We start from the raw sequence: 27,987 nt of genomic DNA on the forward strand, positions 1-27,987 counted from the left end.
TGATGTAATGGTTTGGAGAGACTATCTTTCTCCTCCACCGATCTTAAAAATCAAAAATTTGTTTGTAACCCTAACTAATTGACTTAAGTCAACTAGTAAATACAGCAGTGTTAAAAAAAGCTGGAGCATTTAGTCAGAACCTTGACAATGTGAGAGCTCTGAAAACAAGGGCAATGACCCAACACTGATTTCAACATCTGTTCCGCGCAAGCTGATTCACAAAATACATTTCAGCACAAGCTCAGATTTTAAGAATACATCTCTTAGACTATACACTTTAAGAGGCGAAAAGGGGGACTGGTTGTTGATCACTTACTTGCTAATTCAAAGATATCAGGCTCCTCTCTGGCCAGCTTTTCCCTTGCAACGTCTGCTATTGGCCCAAAGATGACCACTGGCCTCAAGAATCCAGCTGTTTTTAAACAAGACCATGAAAATGTTAGTTGCAGTTCTGGGTATATGAGCATCAGTCTGACATTTTGTTAAAATCTACTATGAAAATTATGTCAATAGCTAATTAGATGAACCCAGAATTTTGCAATACATTTAGGTATGAATTGAAAAAAATAGACACCAAAATAAAATAGTGACATTCATCTGGTTGAAACATCACAAGCAATTCTAATACCAAGAAATGTGAATATTAATATTAAATGCCTTGACCTCTACTTACCTTCCCTAAGCACCACCCTCTCATAAGCAGGGAACTTAGTCTGAACTGGCTGTGCTGATAGGTCCTCCCTGCTCTTCCGCAAATTCCTCTTTGAGCTTCGCAAGCCACGGAATCGCCAGAAATCTGCTCTGTCACCCCCTGGTGTTTTGGGAAGGGTGTACTGTACACTGGACAGCTGCTCAGCCCTGAAGCAAAGAACAGTAGGCTCCGTTGTCATGATTTGAAAATCATAACTAGCTAAACTAGACTTTATTCTACATTTCAAGGTAATTCTACTGTACATCTGAAAAACGACGATGACCAGTAACTGCAGCAACACTTCATGTAAAATGTATATATATATATGGATAGATATTTTCGGAGCAAGGGTCTCCAACCTTTTTTTCACCGCGGACTGGTTCATACATTTGGTGAATCTCTAACTATTCAGCGAGAGAGTGTGTGTGTGTGTGTGGGGGGGGGGGGGGGGGGGTAATGTTACGACAATGACCGCGAGTCCAATTTTTTTCCCCCTTCAATATTGAATGGCTTTTTAGCCTTGCGGTTTAGCTTATGACATTCACAAGGAACTTATATTTGTTGACTAATTAGTTTTGCAGGCATCAATGACTCAATGGCGAGCCGCTTGTCGTCTGTAGGAATCACCTGTCGTTGAAAATCCATATTTCAAGCGGGTCTTCTGGTATTCTCAGCAGCTTTTTATTTCTTGGGCATAGGCTCTTGTGCTGACTCCGCACTGGGCCATTTCCGAATTGCACACAAACGTTTCATATCTGTTCATTTAGCTTAGTTTTTTTAGCTTGTGGATTCAATACTGGTGTCACACGACAGAGACAACTTGACAATCGTCAAGAGTGAATCGGACACGGATGCAACAGAGAGAATCCTGCCACGTTTCAAAATAAAATATTTTTCAGCCTCGGCTAACAAAAAAAAAATACTGGACACAGTATTTCCTTTCATTTGGTTGTGAATCTACTGGTTTAGAGCGCAGACATCCAACAAATCAATTAAGTTATGTTCATGTTTCACAAAGTTCATGTCAATATCTGCAGGCATGACTAACCTGTTTGAAGTTTTGAACACATAAAAACAACCTGCATACTAACAAAACAAGTGCAAAGACTGCAAGCGTATTATCATAAGGTGTGATCTGAGACTTACCTGTTCTTGTTGGGTATGATGCCCCTCTCTACCTCCTGATGGTTCTTGCCAATGCGAATAGCAAGCCAGGAGCCTAATTTGCCATTGTAGAGGGTGTCTACCACTCGGAACACCTCGCCCTTGTTAAAGCTCAAGCCATATGGGGACTCTTTTTCGTATTCAAAATGGGTGCGAATGTAGAAGGAGTCGCCCACGTCTGACTCCACTATTCTCCGATACACTGGTGATAAAACAAAATGACATTGTGAAATTATTTTAGTATGCTGGAACAGATGGCTTATGTGTTTCAAGTACTAATAACTCACCATCTTTCTTCTTCTGAGCAAGGATTGTAACTTCCTCTCCCTTTGGGAGATCAAGCAGAAACAGCACTGCCTCTTCTCTAATTATATTGGCGAAGTCTACATTGTTCACCTACATGTACAAAAACATAAAGTAGTTGTCTAGCACCGTAATCATTCTTAACAAATAAAATAGTTCATTTTCTTATTGTCTTCTTAATTGGACATTTCATTGATGTTTTTTTGTTCCCTTATAGTGGATGACGAAAAATCTACAGAAAAACAGTTTTTAAAAATGATCATTATTTTAAAAGTCTATCTATTTAAATAAATATTTGGACTGTTTTGCATCATAGGGAAAGACCACTAAATTGGAAACCTGTTTGTCATCAGAAGCTATCAAATCCTCCCCTACAACTAAGCTGCCTCCCCCTCACGTCCCGCTGCCCTCCCAAACACAATAAGTGATGTTTATTGACTCTGCTTGAGGGCCAGCAAAGGAAGCAGAAACACATGGGCTGAATCAGTGAACTTCTGAACGACACCTTTATCCTTCCCAGAAACAGGACGACTTGATGTCTTTATCTCCAGTAAAACACCAGGAACAAAAAGCAACAATTCGAAGATGGAAAACAATGTCCTGGAAGTCTTTACGTGTTTGTGCAGCACAATGGGAAGAACATGCGCAAACACAGAAAGTGATCTGTGCAGGTGGCGGGGAACAAAAGACATTGCATACGCCAGCTAATATAGGCGTTGATAAACAATTATATGAGCTTCAATAATAGTCCAAACTGTCCAATATGGCAGCATACAAGATATGTCATTATTTTGATAATTAATGGGATTAATCCTTTTTCAGGTAATCAGATGTCTGTCATTGATATTTGCACTTTTATTCTTTATACACACTGACTGATTAAATGCTAGAAAAGGAGACCGGTTTGTTCCTTTAATACGATGCATTTGCCTGACTTTCCCTAATACACCAATATGGGAACACATTTTTGAGAATGTTCTAATGGATTTATGATTTCTTATGTCCGATGTTTTCATTGCTTTGACAAGCCACTGAATTATTTCATGATTTTCAGCATTACAAAATTTGTGTGAAAAATGTTGACTTAAATTCTGCAAGCATAATCATTTGGAACTTATTGCAGGTTGTACAAACAGTGCATTTGAGAACTGAACTCAATGGCGTCATCCAGTCAACTGGCGCTCAGTCAAACAGAATAACTGCTGAAGAGGTCAGAGCGCAAGAAACACTCCTATTGTTTGTTCATATTGGACACAAGGGGAGTCTAACACAAGGCACAGCTAGGCAATGACTCACAAACTGACAGATCAAGTGCATTGTACTCTTTTCCCAGTACCATTGTAGTGATGGAGTCCAGTGGATTCATTAAAGTTTGTGTAGGCTGCTACCACTTGCTAACCACCAGCTGTTACTCCCACTATGATACAATTTTGAAAAGGAATTTGACTAATGATACTTTCCAGAGACCTTAAATGTGGAACATAGACAACGATTCAGCTTCATGAATGAATGAATCAGTCCTCCTCAGCTCAGAGACAGATGGCTGGAGGATTTTCTTTTTCCTGGAACTTTTCTAATTTGTTGTTCAGTCCAGGACAGTGTTAAGGATGTTGTTAAAAAGACAGATTAGCCTTGAAAACCACACCACTACTTTCTGCTCTAAAAGTTTTGACTCGAACGTAATTCATTCAAGTGACTGCAATGCCCCCCCAACCTGAAACCATGTTAAAATAGTAATATCAACTTAGTTCAATGATTTTTGCCCTAAGTAAATGTCAGCATGTGTGCATGTGCATGATAAGAGATTGTTGAAGTGCTTAGTACCCTGAGAATCTGGTCCCCTTCTTCCAGTCCTTCCTTAGCTGCAGGACTGTCCTCCAAAACTCCGGCTACAAAAATTCCAACATCGTTTCCTCCAGCCAGCCGAAGTCCGACACTCTCACCCTTTTTGAACTTGACCAGTTTCATACTTGGCCTAAAATAGAAAATTGGTGGTCAAATGGTACTCGGTAAAAAATGTGCATACATTAGAAAAGAGAATACGCACGCTTAAATTTGCTCTGATAGAATTATCATTACTCATCCATTAGGCAAGGGCTGGTTACCCGTTTGATAATTTACCGTGGTTTAAAAAGGCAAATTTTCAATAACTGCTAAACCTGTGTCAACGCTAGTGAGCTTTTTTTCATCCATAGGATTACTGTATACCCCAGTAACCCCCCCCCAAAAAAGAAACAATAATTATTTTTCCATTAGTATTTTGCCATCATAATGCTATATTTTTTCCACATTTATTTATTTATAATCTCGGAAGACAGTTGCTGATTCCAGGCTTGATTGAGCTTTGTGTGAGCAGAGAGGATATTGACCTGAGGATACTGTCATCATGAGCGGCGCTGGGCACAGGTGCATCAGAGGGGCTGACTGGCAGGTCCACATCAGGCTGGCCAGGCTGTGCATACACAGGCTTTGGTTCTGCCAAAATATAATCAAGAGTAACCTTTGTTAACAGCGTTCATTGAGAGGCTCCGTACCAGTGCTTCTCAATTATTTTCGGTTATGCCGCCCCAGGAACAAGAAAATATTTCAGGCCCCTCCACCTCTCATCGACTATAAATAGTATCATTTGTCTATAAAATTGTAATAAGTACACTTCTGCATAAATTGTATCCTAGTAATTAACATGTTCCCTTGCTGACAGGTTTCATGTCCTCCCGCCCCCTTCCCCTTCTTTGCCAATGACAATACAGGCTTGAAGATAAAAAGGGGGAAAAAAACTATGTACCAGGCAGCGGAGGTAACTGACTGTCATCTCTGGAGCTGGTTTGGTCACTGGCCTGAGACAAGACACCATCATCAGCGCTTTTGACTGGCATGGACATAACAACTGGTGGTTTAGATCGCTCCTCATCTCGACTTCGATGGCTGAAAGAAACCAAAGGTCCCAATTACATGACTGAAATCTCAACAGCAGAATAACAACTGGAAGTTTCTTGACGTTTCTTAAAGGGTTGAATTTGGTAAATATATATATATAATTCAATCGCAATAGCAGAATCAGCAAGACAGAATCTGTTCTCTTAACATAAATGTGGTTAAAAGTGAATGATTACTGGTAGAATGAAAAGGTATTTTCTTTGTACAAAGCATCAGAAAATAACCCACTCCCCCAATACAAAGGACAAGTCAACTTCATTCAATTTTCTATTCATCGCGGAAAGAACAAACAAGGTTGGACTGTACGTATGTCCGTGTATGTATTAGAAGAGAGAGGTGGGCGGCGCTGGAGGGGGTTGGGAAGAGTGTGAGGCCTACAGAGAATGGGCTGTGCTACTTAAAACAATAGTTAAATTCCAATCTCATCACATGACTGCATGCAGGAACACAGCACTGGAACTGTACTAAGAGCCTAAAAGAACTTTGAAAAGGCAGACTAAACCACGAGCTACAACTAAACTACTATTTTAATGTCATACTGACACAATTATATTATTGTTTTATATTTTTGTGTGTCTTTTACACCCAAGAATGCTACTCTTAAGCTATTTAAGACATCCTTTCCTCTGACCTCAACTAATTTTACACTGACCTGTGCATATTTGTTTTACATCAGAGTCAAGATCAACCACAACAAAAATGTACATTATTACAACAACACAATTTCTTTTGGAGAAAAAGCGCACAAATGTATCCACTGCGTGTAATGCTTGAATGATTGAAAAACAGGGTAAAAGATGGACAGTGAGAGCTGTGGCTTGAATTATTTCACATGATCACTACACATTTTATTGGGAAAGCTAAACACCAAACAGCGTCTTTTTAAGAACATTTATTTAAACTAAGACAATAATAGATAGAAATAATATATTTGTACTGTTAGCAAAATTCAAAAAGCTAAAATGAAAAAAAATGCTAATTACGGTACTCACACATATGTCTGGGTAAACTGCACCATGACACTTAAGTGAATCTGGAATGGAAGTCCGTGAGAAACACGATTGCTCCTACTCCCAAAATAAACCCATGCCCAATAGGAGATACTCTGTGTGGATGGGAGTTTTAAATGATTTGGCCCATTCAATAACACTGAAGATGTTTTGTCCAAAGGAAGAGAATGCATCTAAGCCCTGCAGCCAATCAGGTTAAGCAAACCATCTGTTCTCCGGCAAAGCACTGTGGGAAGTATGTCAAATTCCTTTTATCCGACTGTAACGGAGAGATAATAAAACATTCTCTTACATCACAATTTAGTGACAAGCATATTGTTATTCCCTCTTCCACCGCTTCAGCCATAAAAACATGAAAACTGGAATAAACTAAGACTCTGATTACATACAAACAACGGCTTGCTTCTAGAGTTAAGAATTCTATGGTATGTTATACTTATGGACATACGATTTGTAACCATAACGTTATATATTGCAGTTTTAGCTCACTATTACAAATGTTTTCTTGCTATTTCTCTTCCTTCTAAGTTAAACCAGTCAAAAAATTTGAAGGGAAATTTGTTTTACAAATACAAAGACCATGAACATTAGAAAACTCATCACCCCAAAAATTGCAATGAGAGGCGTAACCCCCCAAAAACTCAAACTCTACTTGCAGATTTTCTCTGCAGATTTTGTCTATTACGAGCTATTTTTAGAACATAATTCCCACAATAAACAAGGGACGACTGTCAATAAAACATATATTTATATGAAAACAAATAAAGGTTACATAAACAATGTAATTTAAAAAAAATGATGCATATGATAAACAATGTACCACTCAATAAAATAAACATTGTAATTAAAAAATCATGCATATAATATCGGCTGAATATATTGTCATGGATTAGTATCACGCGAGTATAGCATCAAAGGAAAATCGAAGCGAGCACCAGTCGACCGCCATTCTACCCGCAAGTTCAACAATTTGACTCAATACAATGAACTGTCAAACTACACTCAGCTGGTCCATGTCGGTTATCGACCTCTTGTGCTCTCGCACTCTTTTCTCATGCAATGAGGCAAGGTGACTTCGATAGAACGTATTTGCAGTTTCGAAGCACATATCACAGATGAAAAGTTTCTAGCATGTTGATAAATCACTGCTATTTTGAGTTTTTCCTTGCCCTCTTGGGAGTTTAAGATCAGGGGGTGTTTGAGAATATCTTTCGTTCTTCACATGTCCTGAGTGTTGTTGTTAGTCACCTAAATGTTGAACAGAGGCTGTGATTTATCGAAGTCAAATTCCTTGTTTGGCACGCTCAAACATGGTGAATAAAAACTCTTGAATCTTGAATCTATTGGGACATCAGGATCTATGTCCTTTTCAATGTTCAACTGCAATTTACTCTGTCTTCCATTAGGAAGTACTCAGCATTAGACTTGCAGTTCAGGCAACAAAGTGGACAGGACTCCCTTGATAAAAAACTAGTTTGACATAAATAGCCATTTTTTAATCAAAATGCTACAGGCCTCTTTGTCCCACATAAGTCACCAGCCCAAAAAAAAAAAAAAAAAAAACGGGGAAAGAAAACACTTCCTGCATGCTTAGTATTGGATTCAAGTCATAACGAGTTTGACTATTTTCACACTAACTTCTGAAGAATAGTGTATTGTCAACTGTGACTATAAACTGGCAACTGACTGTCTTGTTCAAGCCAGGTGGTGCATGGCTGCTTAACAAAAATGACAAGCCAATTTCTCTCCCCAGTTTTGTTTTCCCATCTTCCCCGAAGCCGCCAAGAGCTGTGCCAACAAGATGTTTAATCTGTTGTTTTTCACTATGAGTTTTAAATGCTCGGCGCCAAACAATCTGATTTAAAGGTAATGATCTGATACGTAATAAAATCTCTTGGCAAGCGCATCATATTTTCTAGAGTATTTATCTTGTAAGCTCACCTGTGCAACCAATAATTTACATTACGTTAGTAAAGGTTATGAAAACTGTCTTGGCAAGATTAATGAGTTGAACAGAAGATGTTTATACATGTTTTCACTGACAACGATTCAAAGTGTTTGGTTGCTTTTATGTTGGTTGAAATGGTTTTGCGGTTTAGTCAATCACTTACAAACACAGCAGGCTATAAACAAGAAGATGGGTCAATAGTCTGGGGGAGGCATATAAAAACACATTGATGACTCCTGGGGGAGTTTGATGGTTTATGCATGCATCTAGTGAGTTTTGCACGAGTGGTGGGTAGTCGGCACTTAACATGTAGGAGTGACGATGATGTATTTATATGCGTAGCAACGGGAGTGTGGATGTATCACAGAGCGTGGGTGTGACAGATCGGTTTAAATCAATAGTTGGCCTATGATTACTCCCGTACCTGCCATTGGTGATCTGCCGAGGTGAGAGTCGGAGATGGTCCGATGGCTCATTCTTGTCAGGTGAGCGTGAGCGTCCCCGGCCACGGGATCGATTGGAATGGTCTGATGTCAGTGAATGTATTTCTGAAATGTCTGTGAAAGTCAAAATAGATTTTTATTGTAGTCAAGTGTTGAGGAAGTCCAATAGCAAGACGTACATCTTTTATATAAAATAGTAGGTCCATTGCAAAAAAACAACAACAAAAAAACACAGCTATATCTAATTAGTCCCATGTTGCATCCTTCAAGCTTGTTATCTCACCATCTCTATCGGAGTTATTGGCTGACGGAATGCTGTCATCTAGGTCAGGAATGCTCAGGAGCGTGGCTCTGTCATCTCTCTGAACAACCATTTTTAGCTTGCCCTTTGAGCGCTCAATCAGTTTCTTGGCATCTATCAGTGATAGGTTCTCAGTAACTGTCCCATTGATCTGGTGAGTGGAAATGAATGGATGATCATTAAGAAATAGTATAATCATGTGCAACATTTACATTGAGTGACCACAGTAATTATTATAAGAAATAATTGGAAAAGTTTCACCCTGACACCATGGCCTGCATGATAACATATCAAACATGAGAGCTGTATCTGTAAATTATCTTTTGTAAAGGGTACTAATACTCAGCTTTGATTGAAGCTTAGAGGTGTATTAATTAAGCAATATCTTGGTAATTAAAGCTATGAGGTTGCAGCACTGTACGACATAATGAAAAATTAAACATGTTAAATTATTAAAATTGTGCACTCTTATCTTTCTAAAAAATATTTGATACAGCTCTTGTATATATTACACAATAATTAAAGTAATAATTAAATATATATATATATAACCAGCAACATTCAACTCAACATACTACTTTTACATATTATAAATTATAAACAGCAAAAAACCATCACCACAACCACATGCAACCAAGCATGCTTGAGAGCATGAAATTGACTAATAGTGGCGTAATATTTGAATAATAGTGGTGGTACCCTATTAAACACAATAGAACGTTTATAGTAAAGTAATCTTATTTAATCCACTAGAAATGTGACAAGTCAAAGTTTTCCTATTAACAACAACACTCCAAAATTATAGGACACAATTTCAAGTCGCATTTGGAGCCATCAATATTTCCATGACAAACTCATGCATTCAAGTTGGCTATATTTCAAACCATTTAATTACTTTTTGTCTCCTCAAACAATCGCTTCAGGTGTTGTTGACGCTCCTGTCAAACTGAACACGTACTGAACTACTATTCCAGTGACTTGATTCAATACCAATTCAAGATAATAGGTGCAAATCTGTGCCAGGTTAGCATAATGATTGATATTTAATACGGATGAGATTTGGTGGAGGGGTGAAGGGGGGGTTCTGATGTGTTTTCATGATAATTAATTACTGGCATCACTGTAAAAGCCGCAATACCTCATTGAGCACAATAGCACAATGTTTAGTTTAACCATATCAAAAATGAAGACTAGCAAACAAAATCAGCTTCTTTCACCATTAATAACACTACCAATGCAAATCTTTTACATCAAATGTCATGCAAATGCTCTTTATCCTCTTACCTTTAGAACTACATCTCCCTCCTGGATGTTTCCATCCCTGGCAGCAAGGCTCTCAGGCGAAATGTCCTTCACAAATATGTGGCTGGCTAATCGCAGTCCATATTCTGCTTTCGGAGTTGAGATACAGAACAATCAAATCAGCAGCGGCATTTTTTTTTTTCCACAGATAATCATTCAGACTAAACTCTGAATGCTCAGTAAAGCTGCTTTATTGTATATTACTACAATATAGGTCAATTTAGTTGCTTTGCAACGTGCAAATTCTGTGTATGCTCACCTTCATGTTTCCGTGACTTGACGAGTGTGACCTTGGAAGGCCTGCTGGGAGCAGAGGAGGCTTGCGAACGTCGATCAGAGCGTGGTGAGACGCTTCTTTCCCGCGAAGCACTGTGATCCCGTCTTCCACTGCTGCTACGTTCACGATCGTGTCGCCGACTACTGCTCGTGCCTCCACTTGCGCCAGCATAGGCACTTTGTTCAGCACGACCACGGTGATGATCATAGCCATCTTCCTCATCGCTTTCCCCTTCCTCATGCTCTGACATGGTCTCCCTGTCCCCTGGCCGAGAAACAGGGATCTGTACTTTCCTTTTCCTCCGAATAGTCTGAGAAATAAAAAATGGCAGTCTTAAGGCACAAAAAGTGGCTACTTTTTACACGCGCATCGCAGTGAAAAGGCACACCATCACAATGACAGTACAGAGAGGATTTATTCACACTGATTTTTTTGAGGAGGCATTTTTAATTGAATCACAAACAACATGCCGACATCATTGTCAATGAAAAAGCAGAAGCTGGAACTGTTTCGGTGAAGAATACAAAGAGAGGAAACGGGGGGAAGAAAGAAGTGACTATGACTAAAGACCTCGTTTTTTTTTTTTTTTTAATACATTATTTGGAAATTTTCCCAGAATGCAAATAAGGACTAAAAGGCTTCTGGTTAAAATGTTGGTTGACCTTTGTGCTTTTGCATTGCTTTTTCGAGAGTGCCAATTATTTCTGATTGCATGTGGAGTCATATCATAACTAACTGCAGACCATTAGCAACTATTGAGAACTAGTTGCAGAACGACTGAACGATTATATTACGTTGCGGTGACTCGACACGTACGACAGTATAAAAAGGTTGAAGAAAGCAGCATACAAAACAAACATTCAATGTTCACATCATACTTACTATCTTTGCATTTTTGCCACTCTTGCGCAGTTGTTGTACAGCATACGCATGCTCCACATTGTCCATAGATACTGCATTGACCATAACCACTCGGTCATTTTCTCTGAAATAACAAACATGAAGATAATTAACACAGGGAGTGAGTGACATGTAAGTATGCTGAGGGAGTCTTGTGGAAACTTACTGCAGCAAACCCTCTGCTGGACCTCCTTTTAAAACATCAGATATCACAATGGACGTCTCCCCACTTTGAAAATGTGGGTTGTCTCGCCCACCTGAGATGGCAATGCCAAACCCAAATCCAGCAGCCTGCAGAGGCAAATTTAGATCAAAATGTACAAATATGGCATATTATTTCTTTAAAATGTGTATTGTTTAAAAAGCCCATTTAAATCTTGTATATAGGCAAAAAAAAAAAAAAAAAATGGAAGCCAAATAAGTTTGGAGAACACGTTTCCACCCGCAACGGACAGCTCTACAGAAGCAGGCCATGTGAAGTAAACTTGCACCCACAAAATCAGCAAAGCCAGAGGGCTAGCAACTGCGGCCAACAATGAGCTGCTCCTTTAGCCTCACTAAAGCTTCTACTAATTAGATTACAACAACCGGGCCAGTCTAGACAGGTACTCCAGTCAAGTTGGTCCTGGGGCACAACCAGGTCAACTAAAAAATATTTTATCGCTCACTTTTGGACACAACTATGTTCATTCTTGCTATAAATGTTCAAGATGCTTACTTGATTTGTTATTAATTCAATGTACTAAAGCACTGATTCAATGACTTAGCTGGGTGTTTTAAGTAAATTGTTATTTCTTTTAATAACCACGTTTTGGGGACATTGTAATACTGTCAAATTCAAGGTAAGAAATTAAGAAAGGCTGTTTTCTGTTCCAGCATGACTGTGCACCAGTCCAAAAAGCAAGTCCCATTAATGTATACTTGGATGAGCTTGGTGTGAAAGATCTTGGCTGGCCTACACAAAGCGCACTGACCTCAGCCCCACCCAACACTGAACAAGAAAGGAGATGGTAAGCCTGGCCCACTCAGCCAATATCCATGACTTCACAAATGTTCTTTTCGTTGAACAATAAAACATATAAAACATTCCCAGAAATGCATGGAAAATATCTCTGGACGTTTAAAAGGTGTTAGAGTACAAAAAAGAGGACTGACTCCATATTTTCTGTTGGTCTAATATGCCTTGCTGATCAGTGGTTCAAACTCATTTTGTCTATTAGGATTCGGACTTGTACTGTAGTGACGAGAGTCGACGTTAAAAGAAATCTGATCATGCCACACATCTTCCTCTTTGCTTTGAGCAGGAAGGAAGGGAAAAGAAGTAGATAGGAAGCGGATGCTGATGTCTTTCTTCCTTTAGTTTGGTTTCCTGCCATCTGGGCTCCTTGACTATTGTTCCAGCACCATGCATCCTGCTCCTACAGCTGCTCCTCTCAGTTCAAGAAAAGCAGACATAGGATTGGGTACAGTACATGGGGCAATGTAGAAGGAGATGTTTCGAACAAATGAGGACAACTTTGCAATTAGGACAAGATAAAGGGAGGGAGTGAGGAAAGACAATAGAGAAGAAATGGCAAAGTGAATTATAGGGCTGTAAACACCTACCCTGTGAAGGGTCACTGTGTGCTGTTCCCATATGACCGTTTCCTCCATTGCTGCACTCTGAAAGAGAAAAAAATAAAATGTTAATTATCCTATACATTCGTCCATGATTTGAGTCTTGTCGTTTAAACCAAACGTCGTTTAAATCCAAACCCAAACATTGTTTATCTTAATGGAGGATTGAGAATCAAGACATTCATAAAAAAGTAAAGTCCTTGGACGAGAGGCAATGTCTTGCTTTATTGGCATGACTTGTGGGTCCGCAAGTCCTCATGTGAAAAGATTATGAATGACATTAAATGTGAGTGAAGAGCTACTAAAGATCGCGTGAGATATGAAAAGCAGAGTAAATGTGCACAAATTATTCTTGGCTGGGTCATACAAGAGAGCTGAAGCAAAGATTGGTTAATTTCGCAACTCGTCTGTCACGGTGGATTAACTAACGCTACATGAGCGTCCATCCACTCGGTTGCGTCAACTGTCAACCAAGTTTTCCATATGACTGCATGTTTCTTTTGCTTATTCGGAAAGTTCAGAGTTCAGAAAAGAGACGTTCTAACTTCAAGGGTCTTTGCTTGGACTCAGAACATCGGTCTGAAACTAGCATTTTTAACAGAGTGGCAGTGGCTTGCCTAAATTGTTCACTTTCAGCTGATGCAGCCTCGCCACTGTCAGATGTTTTTGCCTGTAGGGCGTGAGGTTACAGCTGTCTGTGGCAGAGAGCTGAGCCCAATCCAACGTGGCAATAAAAAGAAAAGACAAACGCCACCATGCATGGCAGAGTGCACATTAACTTCCACTTCCATAATCAGGCCTCCAAAACAACACACAGCATGCTATAGTAGAACAATCGGATCTATCATCAGCAGCCGCCTATTCACTACTGTCATTATGTTTTATTAGTAGTGTTTGGTTGCAAATGGCATTGGGCAACAGAAGGAAGGTAAAAAAAAGAAAATCCACTGAGCATGTATATGAAATGTATATTTATATGAAAAATTCCTAGCCAACAACAGTGCCATTGGGGCTGCACTTGACCTAAGTTCCTGAAACTAATGATGTAAAAAAAGACACACTCTATTCCTAATTTAGTCACAGATCAGTTATTTAAGCAAAAATTTTGCAAGACTACTACACTGGTAAACAGCTCATTTTAATGTAACCCTTAACATATTTTTGATGCAGATTTTAAATAATCACAGGATTTTTTTGTTCTTGTACATTGGATTTTTTCGATATTTTCATTTTTTGTTTTTAAGTTTGGCATATGCACAACACGGATATTACCATAAGTAGCACCTGTTGCGAAATTTAACCCTTAATTAATTCATAAATATGATTAAATTCTAACACTATATTACATATTATTATTATTGCACTTACTGTACATCTTGAGTTTTGGTGCTTTTACTCATCATTTCAGTCATCCGCAACAATGAATCAGTTGGCCCCATCCTATTGAAAACACAGTTAACCCTTTGACCCTAATTTCCATGGCAGCTCTGTGTGGATGTTATTTATGTCCATAATTGGCGCAAAGCTTGGGCGTCCCCCAAAACTATCCACCCCTCTTGAGAACCCCTCCACTGTCTGCCACTACAACTCTCACAGTAATGCTGCTATTGTTCGATAAGTTCTGACCCATTTAGCCACTGCTCCCACTGACATTCCCAAACACTTCTATTTCTCTCAAGTGTTTTGCCATATAATCAGCCATCCGTTCACCCATATCTAACTGTTGAGGCCCACGTGCGAAACAACAGGGTGATGGGTCATGGAGAACAGAGAACTTGAACGGTGACTTGTTTGGCAGAATGGTATGAAGAGGAACATCACATGTCATGTAAGAGTCACAGGTGCTCAACTCCAACTGCAAAAATGCACTTTGGAGAAATAGATTAATTTTATTGCTGATTATAAACAAGATCAAAGAGGTAGAAGGTAAAAAAAAAATGATGTTCATATAGCATACATTAATTTTAAAAAATTGGGAGGGATTTCTCCAAGACAATTAACAGAACAGTTAAGGGTGGAGCTAATCTAGTTTTTAATAATTCATCCACAAGGCCAGTTAGGGTTAGGGCTCAATACCCATCCCTCATCATGGATCAGTGAGTTTATCAATGAGAGAAGATCTACAGATACATTGTGATTTAGTTAATTCTGAATAATAATTGTGTTTTCACCATCGAGGACCAGGAGAAACAGCTGGTTGAAACCAACCATGTTTTAGCAAACCTTCCACAGAACTCAGAGCAAAGCTAATCATCTGCTACAACACTCAAAGTTCATTGCTCAAAATTTGCATTCATATTCCATGTTCAATCCTATTCTGTAGCAATTGTGCACAACTCTGCTGACACCAGCAGGAGTGCTGTTGCTTCGGTTTGAATGCACTTGCAGTCTGAAGAGAAATTACAGACGTGCAACTCATCCGATACGCATTATTCTGCTAAACCACAATCGCGTCAAGTCATTTCAGTACACAGAAGTTAGAATGTCAATACAATAAATCTTTAAAAAATGGAAGCCATTTTAACTCTTACATTCAAGATTCAAAAATGTGTTTTTGAACACGCCTGTCTTAGATGAGTCGTAATATTTACTGAGACTATTTTTTATATTGAGATTATATAATAATTCTCCACTGCACTCTGAAATGACCATTAATATGCTGGTGGATTGGAAAGCTAACGAAAGATGTAAATAAGTATGTTAGCACTTACATTTATGAAGATAACAAATTCTGCTATCTCAAAATGTATCAGTTTATATAAAAGCACCTATTTTGTTATTTTATTTTATTTATTATTTATTTTATTTTTGGAACATTGTGGGTCACTGTAGCAAAAAAAAAAACAAAATATGCTTGTCTCATTTTTGATGTAAATAAAACCAAAAACACTAACGAGACAAAGGACAAAGTTCTTTTAAGTGACACAATAGTGTAGTGTGAAACAATAGCGTACTTGATGTGCCCAAACTAATGGCAGCCTAGTGTATTTATACTTCCATATTAGTCAGGCTTCAACTATGGCCAGCAGGGCCGGGGGGCTGGGAAACAAAGAACAGCAATCAAACCACACATGACTGTGTATGTGCACACAGACACATACACGCACACACACAAGGCATAATGTACAGGGTCCCTTTGTTCAAGCCTGCCTTGGCCTTGCCTCGCCTGATACACAGTCTGATACAGATAATAAGAAGTCACTCCAACTCTTCAAAGGCTAATCCACTCATTTTGGCCATATTGATGAAGTGAATGGAAGATTAGTGATGATATGGACAACAATAATCTGCTGAAGAGAGCCATGAAAACTTTTGGAATGCAGTATACGCCTCCACTGTAACACCCGCAAAATGGCGTCGCGAAAGTCAACTAACTTGAAAGCACTCAAAAGGCAAAAATTGATTGATGATTTTGCTTTCACATCAAAGCGACTTCTTATTAAAATCAAATTGAACGGTGGCAACATCCTAATATCTAAGTAGCCCATTACTCACCTATCTTGCATCTTCTTTGCTGAACCACAGGACTGATTCAAAATAGCAGGAAAAATTAAATAGAGATCAATAAAAATCATTAACCACATCGCTCTTTTTTTTGCATTTTTCAATATTGACTAGGATCCGACCATGCGTCTTCTAGAGAAGGACAAGAAAGTGGTAAAGCCTTTCCAATGCTTTAGATCAGTGTTCCTGCACTCCTTGACAGCCCGAGGCAGGATGTAAGCGAGAACAGCCACAGCACCCACAGGAAAACACGCAGTTTCCTGTTTGCAGGAAATCGCTTCAACTTCCACGGAAAAGTTTAAAATTCCTCCTTATATAGCTCAACTAATCTCATGGCCTCACCACTTCAAGCAGCTTCAGCAGTCTTTTCCACCATATAGAAATCTTAAACTTCTGCAGAATAGTCAAGTAAAGTATACATACATAACGTGGGCAGGGGGAGTATCATAATTTTCATTTTTAGACTGACAACTACAACAAGAACTGCCACCCTTCAGCAGCTTTGAAGGAAGGGAATGCCAGTATGCCACATTTACAATACGGACAAGAAAGAAACTCATTGTATCATGATCTGTATAACTGTATCCAACTGAATTAAATTGTTCTGCTTTAAAATCAAACCGTCCTTGACTCGTATTGCACCCCGTATGTATTGAGATATCTGTCGAATCCTCTTTTAAAGGACTGATGCATAACCCTAATTTAAGTAATAAACCTAATATATACGAGGGATGTAACAAGATTAGACAGACTTTACGATTGGTGATAGAATATCGGCCGGGCTGATTATCGGCGCCGATATTCGGCATTTTACCGATTATCAGCATTGTCCTTTTTTGCTAACCCTGCGGCTGATAATTGATCATTTACAATTGGGTCAGGGGTGAATAATTTCCGCTATGGCTATTGTACTTTTTTTCCAGCTGTACAGTAGTTACATTAAGCATAGTTAATGTTGCATCTTAGTTTTGAATGATGAAGTCTTTCCTATCACATGTTGTTAAAACATAACATTTTAATTTAGATACTTTCACGTTCACTTTTACTTTCAGTTAACTTTATAGGAGATGCTGCACTTAGTAAACTTCAAGCATAAAAAAATGACAGATCCAGCAATATGCAAATCTATGGGTGCAGAACTGCAATTATGAGAGGCACACTGGGGTAGGAAAAAAGAGAATACCATCAGCGCAGTGCAAACTGACTACTTTATATTGTAGCAAAGTGTCATTTAGTAGTCACAGTAAGCACAGAAGGCGTTAACAATAAATCATGACATAGTTCCTCTCTCGTATGCCATTCTTTGTGTTCAGTAACCAACACAGACTATCATATCGAAAGCTCGGATGGACAGAGGCCATTTTTAGAGCAGGTTTTGTGACTGCGATGTGGTATAGAGGACAGCCAGAACTGTGCATACACATGAATGAGTAGATGAGGGCAAAACGCCAATAGGCAGATGACAATGATGATGATGGTGATGATGTGGCTAAGTACTGATGCAGTGTTGTGCTGGCATGATTTAATATGCTTGAGTTAATTAGTCTCAAAGAGCAACTCTACTCTGTCATATATCTCTATGAAAAGCACCACAAGGAGCCCCTTCAGCAGAACAAACACATTTACACACCTCTGACTGAAAACTATCTGATAAAGATTTGCTGCTGGAGTGGTGAGGCTAGGAATAAAATACAAAACCTATAATCCAGGCTTTTGGATTAAAACGTTAATCTGAGCCATGCTTTCCTCTGAAGACTATTGCTGCTGCTGCTGCTGCTGCTGCTGTCTCATGACAGCAGACGTGGGGAAATAAATAGAAGGATGGATGGACTGAGGGCTTGCTGGATGCAAAACGGGAGACCACTGTCATGTCTGTGTATCCGATTCTCACAGTACATTGCCACATTCAGGAAGACGTGCCTCAGTCGCAGCTGCATGCCAACCATTTGAGAAGGAACATATTTTTCTCACCCTCAAGTACAGCTGGGTCATAACGGTTTCATATACAATATCCATTTTTATTCCTACAATCATTTGCATACCCAATTTCAATTGAGCATTCACCCTACGCTTTTAGAAAAAGCAAAAGACAATGACATTACTTAGAAAGGGTTAGATTTTCCCCCCCACCCTTCTTTATGTCTCCTGATGTTAGACAAGCTATGAATGACTTCTTTGTTTTTTTTCCTAAGCATTCGCTTACGTCAATTTTCACACAAAAAAAACAGAAATAAACATTTGTTTCATACTGTTAAAAGCGTAAAGGCGTAAAGTGTAAAAGCGATCTTTAATAAGTAGCATTGTAAATGTTGAGCAATTGAACATAAAATGAAGGACCAAACTGCCTGCTTCTGCTGGTTCAAACGTAAGAGTAGATGTATTGCGGCACTCCTCACATTCTTTCCTCATTTAGTGACCTTGGAAAAAAATGTATCCTGGACACAATATATTGGGTCCAAGGTTTCTGACAATAAAGCACTGCTTTTGGTCCTTGTAAATTAGGCATGTCTGACAACGGTGAGTAAGCACAACTGTGATTGCCTTAAACCTGCTTTAAATACTTCCTTGCTCCTCTGCTTCAGGGACATGAGGAGACAGACGGAAGGAGAGAGACGGAAGGATGGACAAATAATAACAAACGTGAAATGATCATCACTCATTGTTGCATCACGTTTTCCCAGGGGCTGCAATTTAAAATTACATTAAGTCAGTGACTCGTCAACCTTAACAAAAAATATTGGTCAGCTTTCTGTCAAAAGTATTTGACAATCGGGGGCGGGGGGGAAAACACTGCCATCTCTTGATTCAATGTTCTCTACTTTCTCAAGACAACGCTAAATTAGACCAAACAAAGACACAGTTTGATTAGATAATTTTTACTTTGCAAGGCAAACAATTGATTAGAGACTTCTAAATGGGGGAATAAAATTCTGAGTATAGAATAAATAATGTTGCTTTTATTTTTGAAATATCTACTGGCCCATAAAACCAGCATCAGTGAACTTTGGGTGCCCCTCAGTCATGTTAATGTAGAAAGTTGTGTATATCATGTTAAATGTATCGTGAAAAACTATTTTAAGAAGGATTTTTCATCATTTGCCTGCTTGCAAATTTTAATCCAGAATCGTTCCGTCTTCGCATAAAAAAAAAAAAAAAAAAAATTCTTGACAACTTTCCAGATGAAAGTATGGCTAGTTCTTTTCTTTTCATTGACCTAATTAGGGGTGGTCATTGCAATTCATTGATTACTTAATTGCTCGGAATGTGGTTGATTGTGTGGAATCGATTGTTGATTAATTGTGTCCCGTCGCAGTTAAACCAAAGTGCGTAAAGCACTTGGAAACAATTTCGGCTGCTTAATTTTACGATAGTCATCTTTCATGCATCAATTACGCCTGTGACCTTAATCGTGCAATTAGATCCTAGCTGTGTTTCATTTACCAAGTAAGTGACCAGAATCACCCGTGTTTGACTTTGGAGAAATACTTAAAATGCAATTCCCACTCAAAACGTGTATTTTATTTATTATAATGAATAAATAAAACGCTTAACGTTAGCTCGTCCGCTAATGTCAGTATTTCACAGTTTCATTTCAAATTCAAGCTGCAATAAATGTCAGATACAGTAACAGCCAGTGAGATGTTCAATATTTACTCATTTTCATTTGATTTCATTTGCACATTCAGAAATATGCATTTGAACCACAAAGGTTGAGTGAAAATGATAATACAAATATTCAATCGCAAGCATCTGCTTGTTACATGGCACCAGTGATCCAATTGTGATCACGACACATGAGAGAAACCACTTTCCGAGTTTTAGGATAGCAATTGCTCAATAACATTTGAGACCCAACCACCCATATTCATATCGCGTTTTACAACTGTATTCATAATTTCACACGTACCACTGAAAATAGACAAGCGTGCCGTCTTTGATGCCAAAATAAGGAGCGGGACGTGAAAAGTCGTGGAAAGCTGGCCTTTACAAGGCAACTCGTTCTCAAAAAGTTAAACGGTTATTAACATTTCAAAGTGCACATGACAACTTGGATATTTATTGATTTGATGTATACAGGAAGGATTTAACCTGAGGCGCATTCCATCTTCAGTGTTCTCTACAACCGGATAAAATTTACCACCACACGTTGAAAAGTTGGCCGCATTTATGAGTATATTGGCCACACTTTAGTCTTAGCCAGGTTTTCAAGATACTCGAGCAATTCTATAGAATAGTCACTCAAATCAATAGTGTGTGTTGTGGCGTGAAGCCAGAATGATGCAAAACCAAAGCATATCTGAAACACTAAACTACAATGTGTGCAAATCTTTAAACATGAATGGCATGTATACAATAACAATATATGGGATCCACCAGACGACACCGTTAAAGGATTGTACACAAAATGTAATATTTTGTTGCAAAACCTTTAAAGGCAATAAAATGATTTCTGTAGCTCTCAGACTATTGAACCCGGTGACAGCTATTCTGACCCACTCAGCGTGATCAAACGCCTTTGGTTCTTTCTAGCTTGATGGATTGTCTTCTCAGACTTCATGTTTAAGATTGTTCTCCTGTACAAATGTTCAATAGGATACACACTAGATCAAGGCTCTTAGTCCAATTTTTTTTTATTTTGAGCAAATCTTGGGTATTTTTAGCTTAGGTCATGGCCTGCAGCTGAGAACAAGCTTTCTGACACTGCAAAGCACATTATGCTACAGAATGCCTTGATGAAGTTGTCTTCATATTTTAGTGTACCCCACCCATATGCAAGACACCCTGAGCAAAATGTAGCAAAGCATATACACAACTAACCTATTTGATGTAACAGTAAGCAATGTTCGATCTTTTGAGCTCATGCAAAAGCAAAATTGTTGGTACCTTGACAACATGGAAAACGGCCATTGAAATAAACTTGAAATTTGATGGACCTGAAAATTGCCAAAATATAAAAAAATAAGCAACATCTAATTTTTCAGTAAATAAATTCTATGACCTTGATCAATTTCAGGTTATTTTAGTGACCATTGATTTTTTTCCCCCTATTTTTTGCCATTCATTCATGCATACATTATGCTCATTTACTATGGAAACTTCCTTTTATAGTAGTAGAAACTAAGGGCAAACCCGGAGTTATTACCAGGCCCAGAAATGAAACCTTTGTATTCATCTTATCTACACATACACACAGTATTTCCCCGCCACCCCACACACAGGCCTCCGAACTGTCTCTCTTTCACATGGACACACACAAATACACACACACAGGCAAACACACACTTTGGAATGTGTAGATAAGGAGACATGGGCCAACGCTGCCAGTTTCTCATTAAAAAAAGGCCTCCTTCACCTTTTGCGTTCTTCATTCTTTGGATATTTCATTCCAATTTCATTCAGTATACATTTGCAAGAGTGCATTTACTAGATGTTGAAGGGCTATAATTATTCTTATAATAATCATTATTATTATAAAATACAGCATCTTGAATGTAGGCAGTGGTTCCAAATCAAACTGTAGCAGTGACTGACAATACTGAAATTAAAGTGCTTAGTCAGAAAGGGGACTCAGTCAGCTTCAACTTTAGTAGATGAGCAAAAATTAGCTACAAACATATGTCTTGATGGATCGTCATGACAAAAGCAGTATTTGAATCACCAAACTGGCAGCCATTTTGAAATGTTTGATGTGGAATACAGTACAATAACAAGATTCCGTTCAATTTTCAAGTTGCACGTCATCTTACAAATGTGCAAATCTGAACCAATAGTTGACAGTCACATGGCAGCATGAAACTAGAGGCCAAGCCCACTCAACGGCATTCCCAAGCCCTCTGAGGACTTTGTTACAATAGACATGTTGTGGGGCACAATCTATAGTGAATTAATGAGTCACTGTTTGACAGGCCTTTTTCCCAAGCACTTAAATAGCAACGTAATTATAAATTCCCAAAGAGCTGATTGGGGATAGGAAGGGGGCGCTTGCATTCTTCCTACAGCAAAGACGAGTGTCGAACAAAGTCATTGTAAAGAGTAGACAAAATGTTGGGAATGTACAATCGAGAACTGAGTGAGCATATTGTACACAGCAGAACCTCGGTTTGAGCCAGAGTGCGCAAAATTTGGTGATACTTTGGGATTTAAAGAAAAGTAGGAGTAATGGTAATTATAACAGGTGTAACAAAAAGATTTTAAATCATTAAAACATTTTCAAATTATAAGATGTGAGTGGATCAAATCGAACAGAATCAAACTGTCAAACTCTTTAAAAGGTATATTCAGATATGTAGAAGATCTATTCTGATATGTATTAAATTAATCTTTGATTGGAAGCGTATTTAAAGGAAATGTCACATTGACTGTAAACTAAGTTAATTCATATTGTAAAATGACAAGAAACTCATTGCATCATACCCTCTTTGTACGGAGCCGTACCATATCGAACCGTTAATCCTACCGAGTCGAACTAAATCAAATCATTCCATTTCAAAATAAAATGTCCTCGCACCCCGTATATCGGATATGCATCAAACATTCTTTTATTGAAGGGATGCACACCCGTAATAGTTTTTCATTTAGGAACAGGCTGATGATCCATTTCCTCCCTTATTAGAGTGAACAAAGAGAAACCAGAAACAGTGTGGGTGTGTTGTGTAAAGGCATGAAGAGCAACAAGCCTTGGGATGAATCTGTTCCATCCTCTTTCGCTCTTCTCTAACCAGCTGAGGCGTGGCAAACCCAAATCACCGCCCATGAATCAGCAGAATCTCTCTTGTTATCTGTCTCACACCCACATGCGCGTGCACACACACACACACGCACTCACACACACTAAACAGCCAGTGTCAAATCCCTTATGCCTGTAATAGGACTGATAAATCCCTGCAGAGACCTACCCTGCCCTGCACTGCCCCGCACCGCACCGCACCGCCCTGCCCTGCCGAAAAGGTCAGCTTGGAGTGTCCTAGCTTTGCAAAAACGGGTGTCTGATGTGGAACAAAGAAACTACCAAGACAGCTTATGTAATATTTCCACAAAGCTTTTGAGCAGCAGAGTGAAAATCAATGAATTATACATTGCCACCCCTTTTCTGATTTAAATTAAAACATAAGTACTCAGATTATACAATGCAAGGAACTCGGGCCTTACTAACCTTATCGCAACTTTTGTTAATTTTTCTGATTAATACTGGGTTTGTGGAATATGAGTTACGGCGCAAGATTAACCCGCTTTTGTCCATTTTAGGAAGCAGCCATTTTGCCACTTGCTGTCGACTGAAAATGAGATTCCAGTTGCCAGGTTTCAGGTCACAACCAATCACAACTCGGCTTCAGAAAACTGCTGAGTAGTATAGGGCTAGACGATTGATCATCTTAATAGTGTATGACAGTGAACAGCATACTACTCGATCAGCACAGCTAAACGAGCAGGACTTATTTTCAGAAGTTACAGTATTTTGACAAAAATTCCTCACCCTTGTTTGTATGACTACCTCTAAACGTGGAATAAATGAAGGCAATATGCAAGGCATGTCCTCAAAAACAGGCAACACAACAATCCTGTTGAATCATTTGAATAAGAACCACCCAGGTGATGAAATGAGTTTGCACAGCCTCCTCACGTTGCATAACAAGTTTGGTTGCTATTAACTAGCCGTTCCATACACATGACCAAATCAGCGATCAAATGTGTCATTTTTGATCATGAAAACTTAAAAGCAGCAATGAAGTGACTGCAGTGTGTAACATGGTAGTGGTAGTGGTAGTGGTAGTAGTAGTAGTAGTAGTAGTAGTAGTGGTAGTAGAAGTGATGACATAATGTACTAACAACGCACACACACGCACACACGCACGCACACACACACACACACACACACACACACACACACACACACACACACACACACACACACACACACACACACACACACAACCAAACACGCACGGCACACATACACGCACACAGATGCGCACTCTAATAAATATTCTGACTACTACTGAAATTACTACTAAATAGTGTGTAAATAATTTGCAAAATGTATCAAATGTAAAATTAGTAAATTGGTGATTATTTGTAAATACGCATATTGTTTTACATTTTCATTGTTGTTGGTATTTTATAGAAGAAATGGGGTGTCACTAAGGCAAACATTTTTAGCATCATAGTACATTGTTGTCTATTAAACAATATTCCATGTGCCTTTAAAAATCAGTCGGAATGCTTTAAATCGGCTGGAACTCGATATGTGTTTTTTCAAATGGCTGGAACCAAAGAGTTGATAACTGTGGTACAAATCCAACTGTAGCCTCCGCCTAAAGCATGCGGAATGACATTTATTTGATGATTTATTTTTTTTTTAGGAAAATTTTACTGAGTGCGACATTTGAGATTGATGAGGTGTCTATCAGAATACATACTGATATTAAATTATTGCCCAGCCATACAAAGAGCACTAATATAGTGATTATAGAAGAAAAAGTGTTTACAAGAGAGGGTAAATATGACTACGATTATATTTACTGCTGCCATCTTATTATCTGTATTCATACCACTGGTGTGACAAATAATTTATGCGGTACTACAGTGTCAAGACACACTTAACACTGAATTCAGAATTAGATCAAAATGGGTGACAACGGGTGAACAAGTGTAAAAATAAAATAAAAAATAAAAAAATAAAAAAAAACTGGCACCCCAATAAAAGAAATTCCCTCTAGCTGTTGTTTTCAATAAGGGGAATAAAATCATCTATAGTTACAGTTTACATCTGCCCACCTTGAGGCGCAAGACAGGATTCCGACCATAGCGTATGGTCAAATAGGCTGAAATTGTAAGGTCAGTTACAGTTCTGTATGAATGTGTATCCTAATTGGAAAGTCAAACCCTAATGTGGTTTGTGTTTCCACCACAGGGTGTTTTCTGTGGATAGCCGTACGCTGCATCAGCTATGTAAACAGTGTGACATCATACGAGCAGGACACTGTGTAGCTCAAGTGAAACAAAAGGCAAATATAGGAGTATATAGCCAGCATTTAGTGTTTGTACAGCTTCCCATTGAGTTGTTGTTATACAAAGACACGTTTTCTACAAGATAACAGTTTGCCCCTTTGAATTCCTGCTGTTAGACAAATATTATATATATATTATATATATATATATATATATATATATAAAAATCAACAAAACGCAGATTGACTACCTTCACCCTAACGGAAGGGTACAAATAGTGGTCAGGTACCAATCTGTTTTTCAGATACACCTTCATGATTTTTGAGAAGGGAAATTCACAAAAATGCTTCCAGGAATCAAATTCAAACGAAAAGAGAAGAAAATCTTTCAAAACCATTTTCAGAAGAGAAACGAGTACCAAGAGTAACAAAGTTTGCACAAAACTGAGACACAAACTGAATGTACACTAACTAGACAATTGCTTCTCAATGTTCTCTTTTATCACTGGCCACATCTGCTGTGATTCTGACCTAGAACATAAATATGCTATGCTCTGTTCCTCCTTGCACTTGGTCTTCTAATTACGTTTCCCCTCCTTCAGTGATGTAAATGGTGAAGCGTAATCATCAAAGCTGTTTTTGCCTCACTATGCAACACTAATTAATACCGCATTCAAATGCATATCCCACTCATTTCAGTCAAGTCTTTTTAAAACAGACTAGTGGGTTCAGTGATGCTCTAAATAACAGTAGCGCTCTTTTTGCATCCATGACAGTAAACAGGAATGGATTGAGGCCAATAGTAAAAGGCCAGTACTGATTCCAGTATTGTTTTAAAAAAAAAAAATGTAAAGGTTATAAAATGAGTTTAAGAACTTGGAACATTAATAGCGTTTACAACCTAGCTTGGGCAATAGACCTTACAAAATATTCATTATTATTCACTGCGTGAAATTAATTTCAAGTTACGCCCAAATAAGGACTGCTCTTAATGGGAAACTTTCTTTTTGTCTACAACTGACATTATAGTGTGATGAACTCCGAAATAGGAAATATGATTCAGAGGCTTGGTACAAGGTGCAACTAGCAAGGCCCTGCGCTTTCCTGCCATTGTCACAGTGGAGAAACACACAATCACAAATCTTAAACTTGTGCCACCAGACAATCACGACTCGAAAGGACATTTCTTGAGTAAAAAGCATCACAGCTTTTTATTACAATTAAATACTAACTACCTAAATGTAGCGTGTGACTCAAAGTACTCAACTGCCAATCCATCACAAGTCATGAGGCAGAAGTAAATGTTTGGATGTTGAAAGACAAACCATAGCACAGACGTATTTGATCCACAGATGATTTCTCAAAGTGACAATGCATGATGGAGTTGCCACGAAATTGAGTGAGGGAGGGCACGTCTGCATGCAGCCTTGGATGCCTGTATTATATATCTCCATTGCCTTGGCGCTGTCTGCTAATCATGCAGTGACGTCTGGGCCGAGGTCACCGTGTGTGAGGAAGATGGCGAGGAGGAAAAGAGAGAAGAAAAAAAAGCTTCTGAAACTCCCTCATTAACATTTAAGTGATTTAAGTGTAGTGATTCAAGGTGAATGAAGCGCTGATGTAGGCAGGTAAGTAAGTAGGTTGGCACGACTATTTCAGCCCAAAGGTATACATTCTGAACCGCTTCATGATTGTGCTAATTTGACCAGCACTATTCAAAATAGCTAAGAAAAAAAACGTCTACAGCGGAGCTCCAGACTGCCCCTACATGGTGGCATTTTGCCTGTGAGTTTTAACACAGTGCATGGAAATTTGTCATCCATGTGCCCAGTAAATCTGCAGATTTAAAAAAATATATTTTTCATTGCTGACAAACTCGACAAACTTCAATCCATTCATCAGTAGTAAAGTAAAAAATTAAAGAAGTCACTATATAGTGTGGCCTGTGCATTTTCTACTTGCTCCCTTAAAATGTCAGGTTAGGGGCCACTGTAGACCTGGTAAAAAAAAAAAAAAAGTCAGTCTGGTGCCCTGTCTACAGTATTTTACAAACCGCAGAAAGAGAAATCTGAATAGCATAATCTCTGACCTATTACAATCGGAAGTTCTACACTGAGCCAACATGTGCACACCACGTCACTGCATTACAGTTGACAGAGCTGGTTTCGTCGAACAAGAACAACTGCCCAAACCTGAATTTCACAACATCCAATAGACAAACACAGCACATTCCTCACTTGTCAAAAATGAAAAAAGAAATCTACATACTGCAGGATACTATTGAACACACACACACACGACACACACACACACACACACACACAGCTGTAATAAGAGGATTGACCCACTTGAAAATACACTCAACAATATGTTTACAATACTGTATTTGCTTTAACTAATGTAGTCTAAAATCGATAGACAGTATAGATACACCGTGCAACTGTGACAGTATAAGACTAAAAAAAAAAAAAAAAATAGTGACAACAGGATAGTTCCAAAGAAGTTCTGCTGTCTGTAAGCTGACCCAATTCCCACATGATTCAGATGCTAGATGCAAGACAGTATAAATATCACTGCAGTTGGGCAAAATCCTTGCATCTCTACAAGTACCACTTTTCAAGAAACCACAAATAATGATAATG

At 38.6% G+C, this 27,987-nt stretch overlaps 1 protein-coding gene across 11 annotated transcripts in view; it reads right to left on the reverse strand.

Moving 5' to 3' along the window:
* Positions 1-27,987, reverse strand: part of tjp1a (tight junction protein 1a) — an 80,058-nt gene that overhangs the window by 13,311 nt on the left and 38,760 nt on the right. For 6 of the 11 annotated variants that reach the window (XM_049717894.2, XM_049717897.2, XM_049717896.2 and 3 more), the window contains 14 exons: positions 12,882-12,938; positions 11,443-11,567; positions 11,259-11,361; positions 10,359-10,686; positions 10,082-10,188; positions 8,780-8,948; positions 8,478-8,610; positions 4,944-5,083; positions 4,528-4,633; positions 3,983-4,133; positions 2,143-2,251; positions 1,838-2,057; positions 674-858; positions 317-412 (listed from right to left, as the gene is read on the reverse strand). In XM_049717894.2, coding sequence (XP_049573851.1) covers positions 317-412; positions 674-858; positions 1,838-2,057; positions 2,143-2,251; positions 3,983-4,133; positions 4,528-4,633; positions 4,944-5,083; positions 8,478-8,610; positions 8,780-8,948; positions 10,082-10,188; positions 10,359-10,686; positions 11,259-11,361; positions 11,443-11,567; positions 12,882-12,938 — 2,029 coding nt within the window. Of the gene's footprint in view, positions 1-316; positions 413-673; positions 859-1,837; positions 2,058-2,142; positions 2,252-3,982; positions 4,134-4,527; positions 4,634-4,943; positions 5,084-8,477; positions 8,611-8,779; positions 8,949-10,081; positions 10,189-10,358; positions 10,687-11,258; positions 11,362-11,442; positions 11,568-12,881; positions 12,939-16,388; positions 16,609-27,987 lie in introns of those variants that run through there. The other 5 variants (XM_049717895.2, XM_049717893.2, XM_049717903.2 and 2 more) reach the window with 2 other exon arrangements.

This window comes from Syngnathus scovelli, chromosome 4 (genome assembly GCF_024217435.2).
Source record: "Syngnathus scovelli strain Florida chromosome 4, RoL_Ssco_1.2, whole genome shotgun sequence".
Classification (NCBI taxonomy): Eukaryota; Metazoa; Chordata; class Actinopteri; order Syngnathiformes; family Syngnathidae; genus Syngnathus; species Syngnathus scovelli.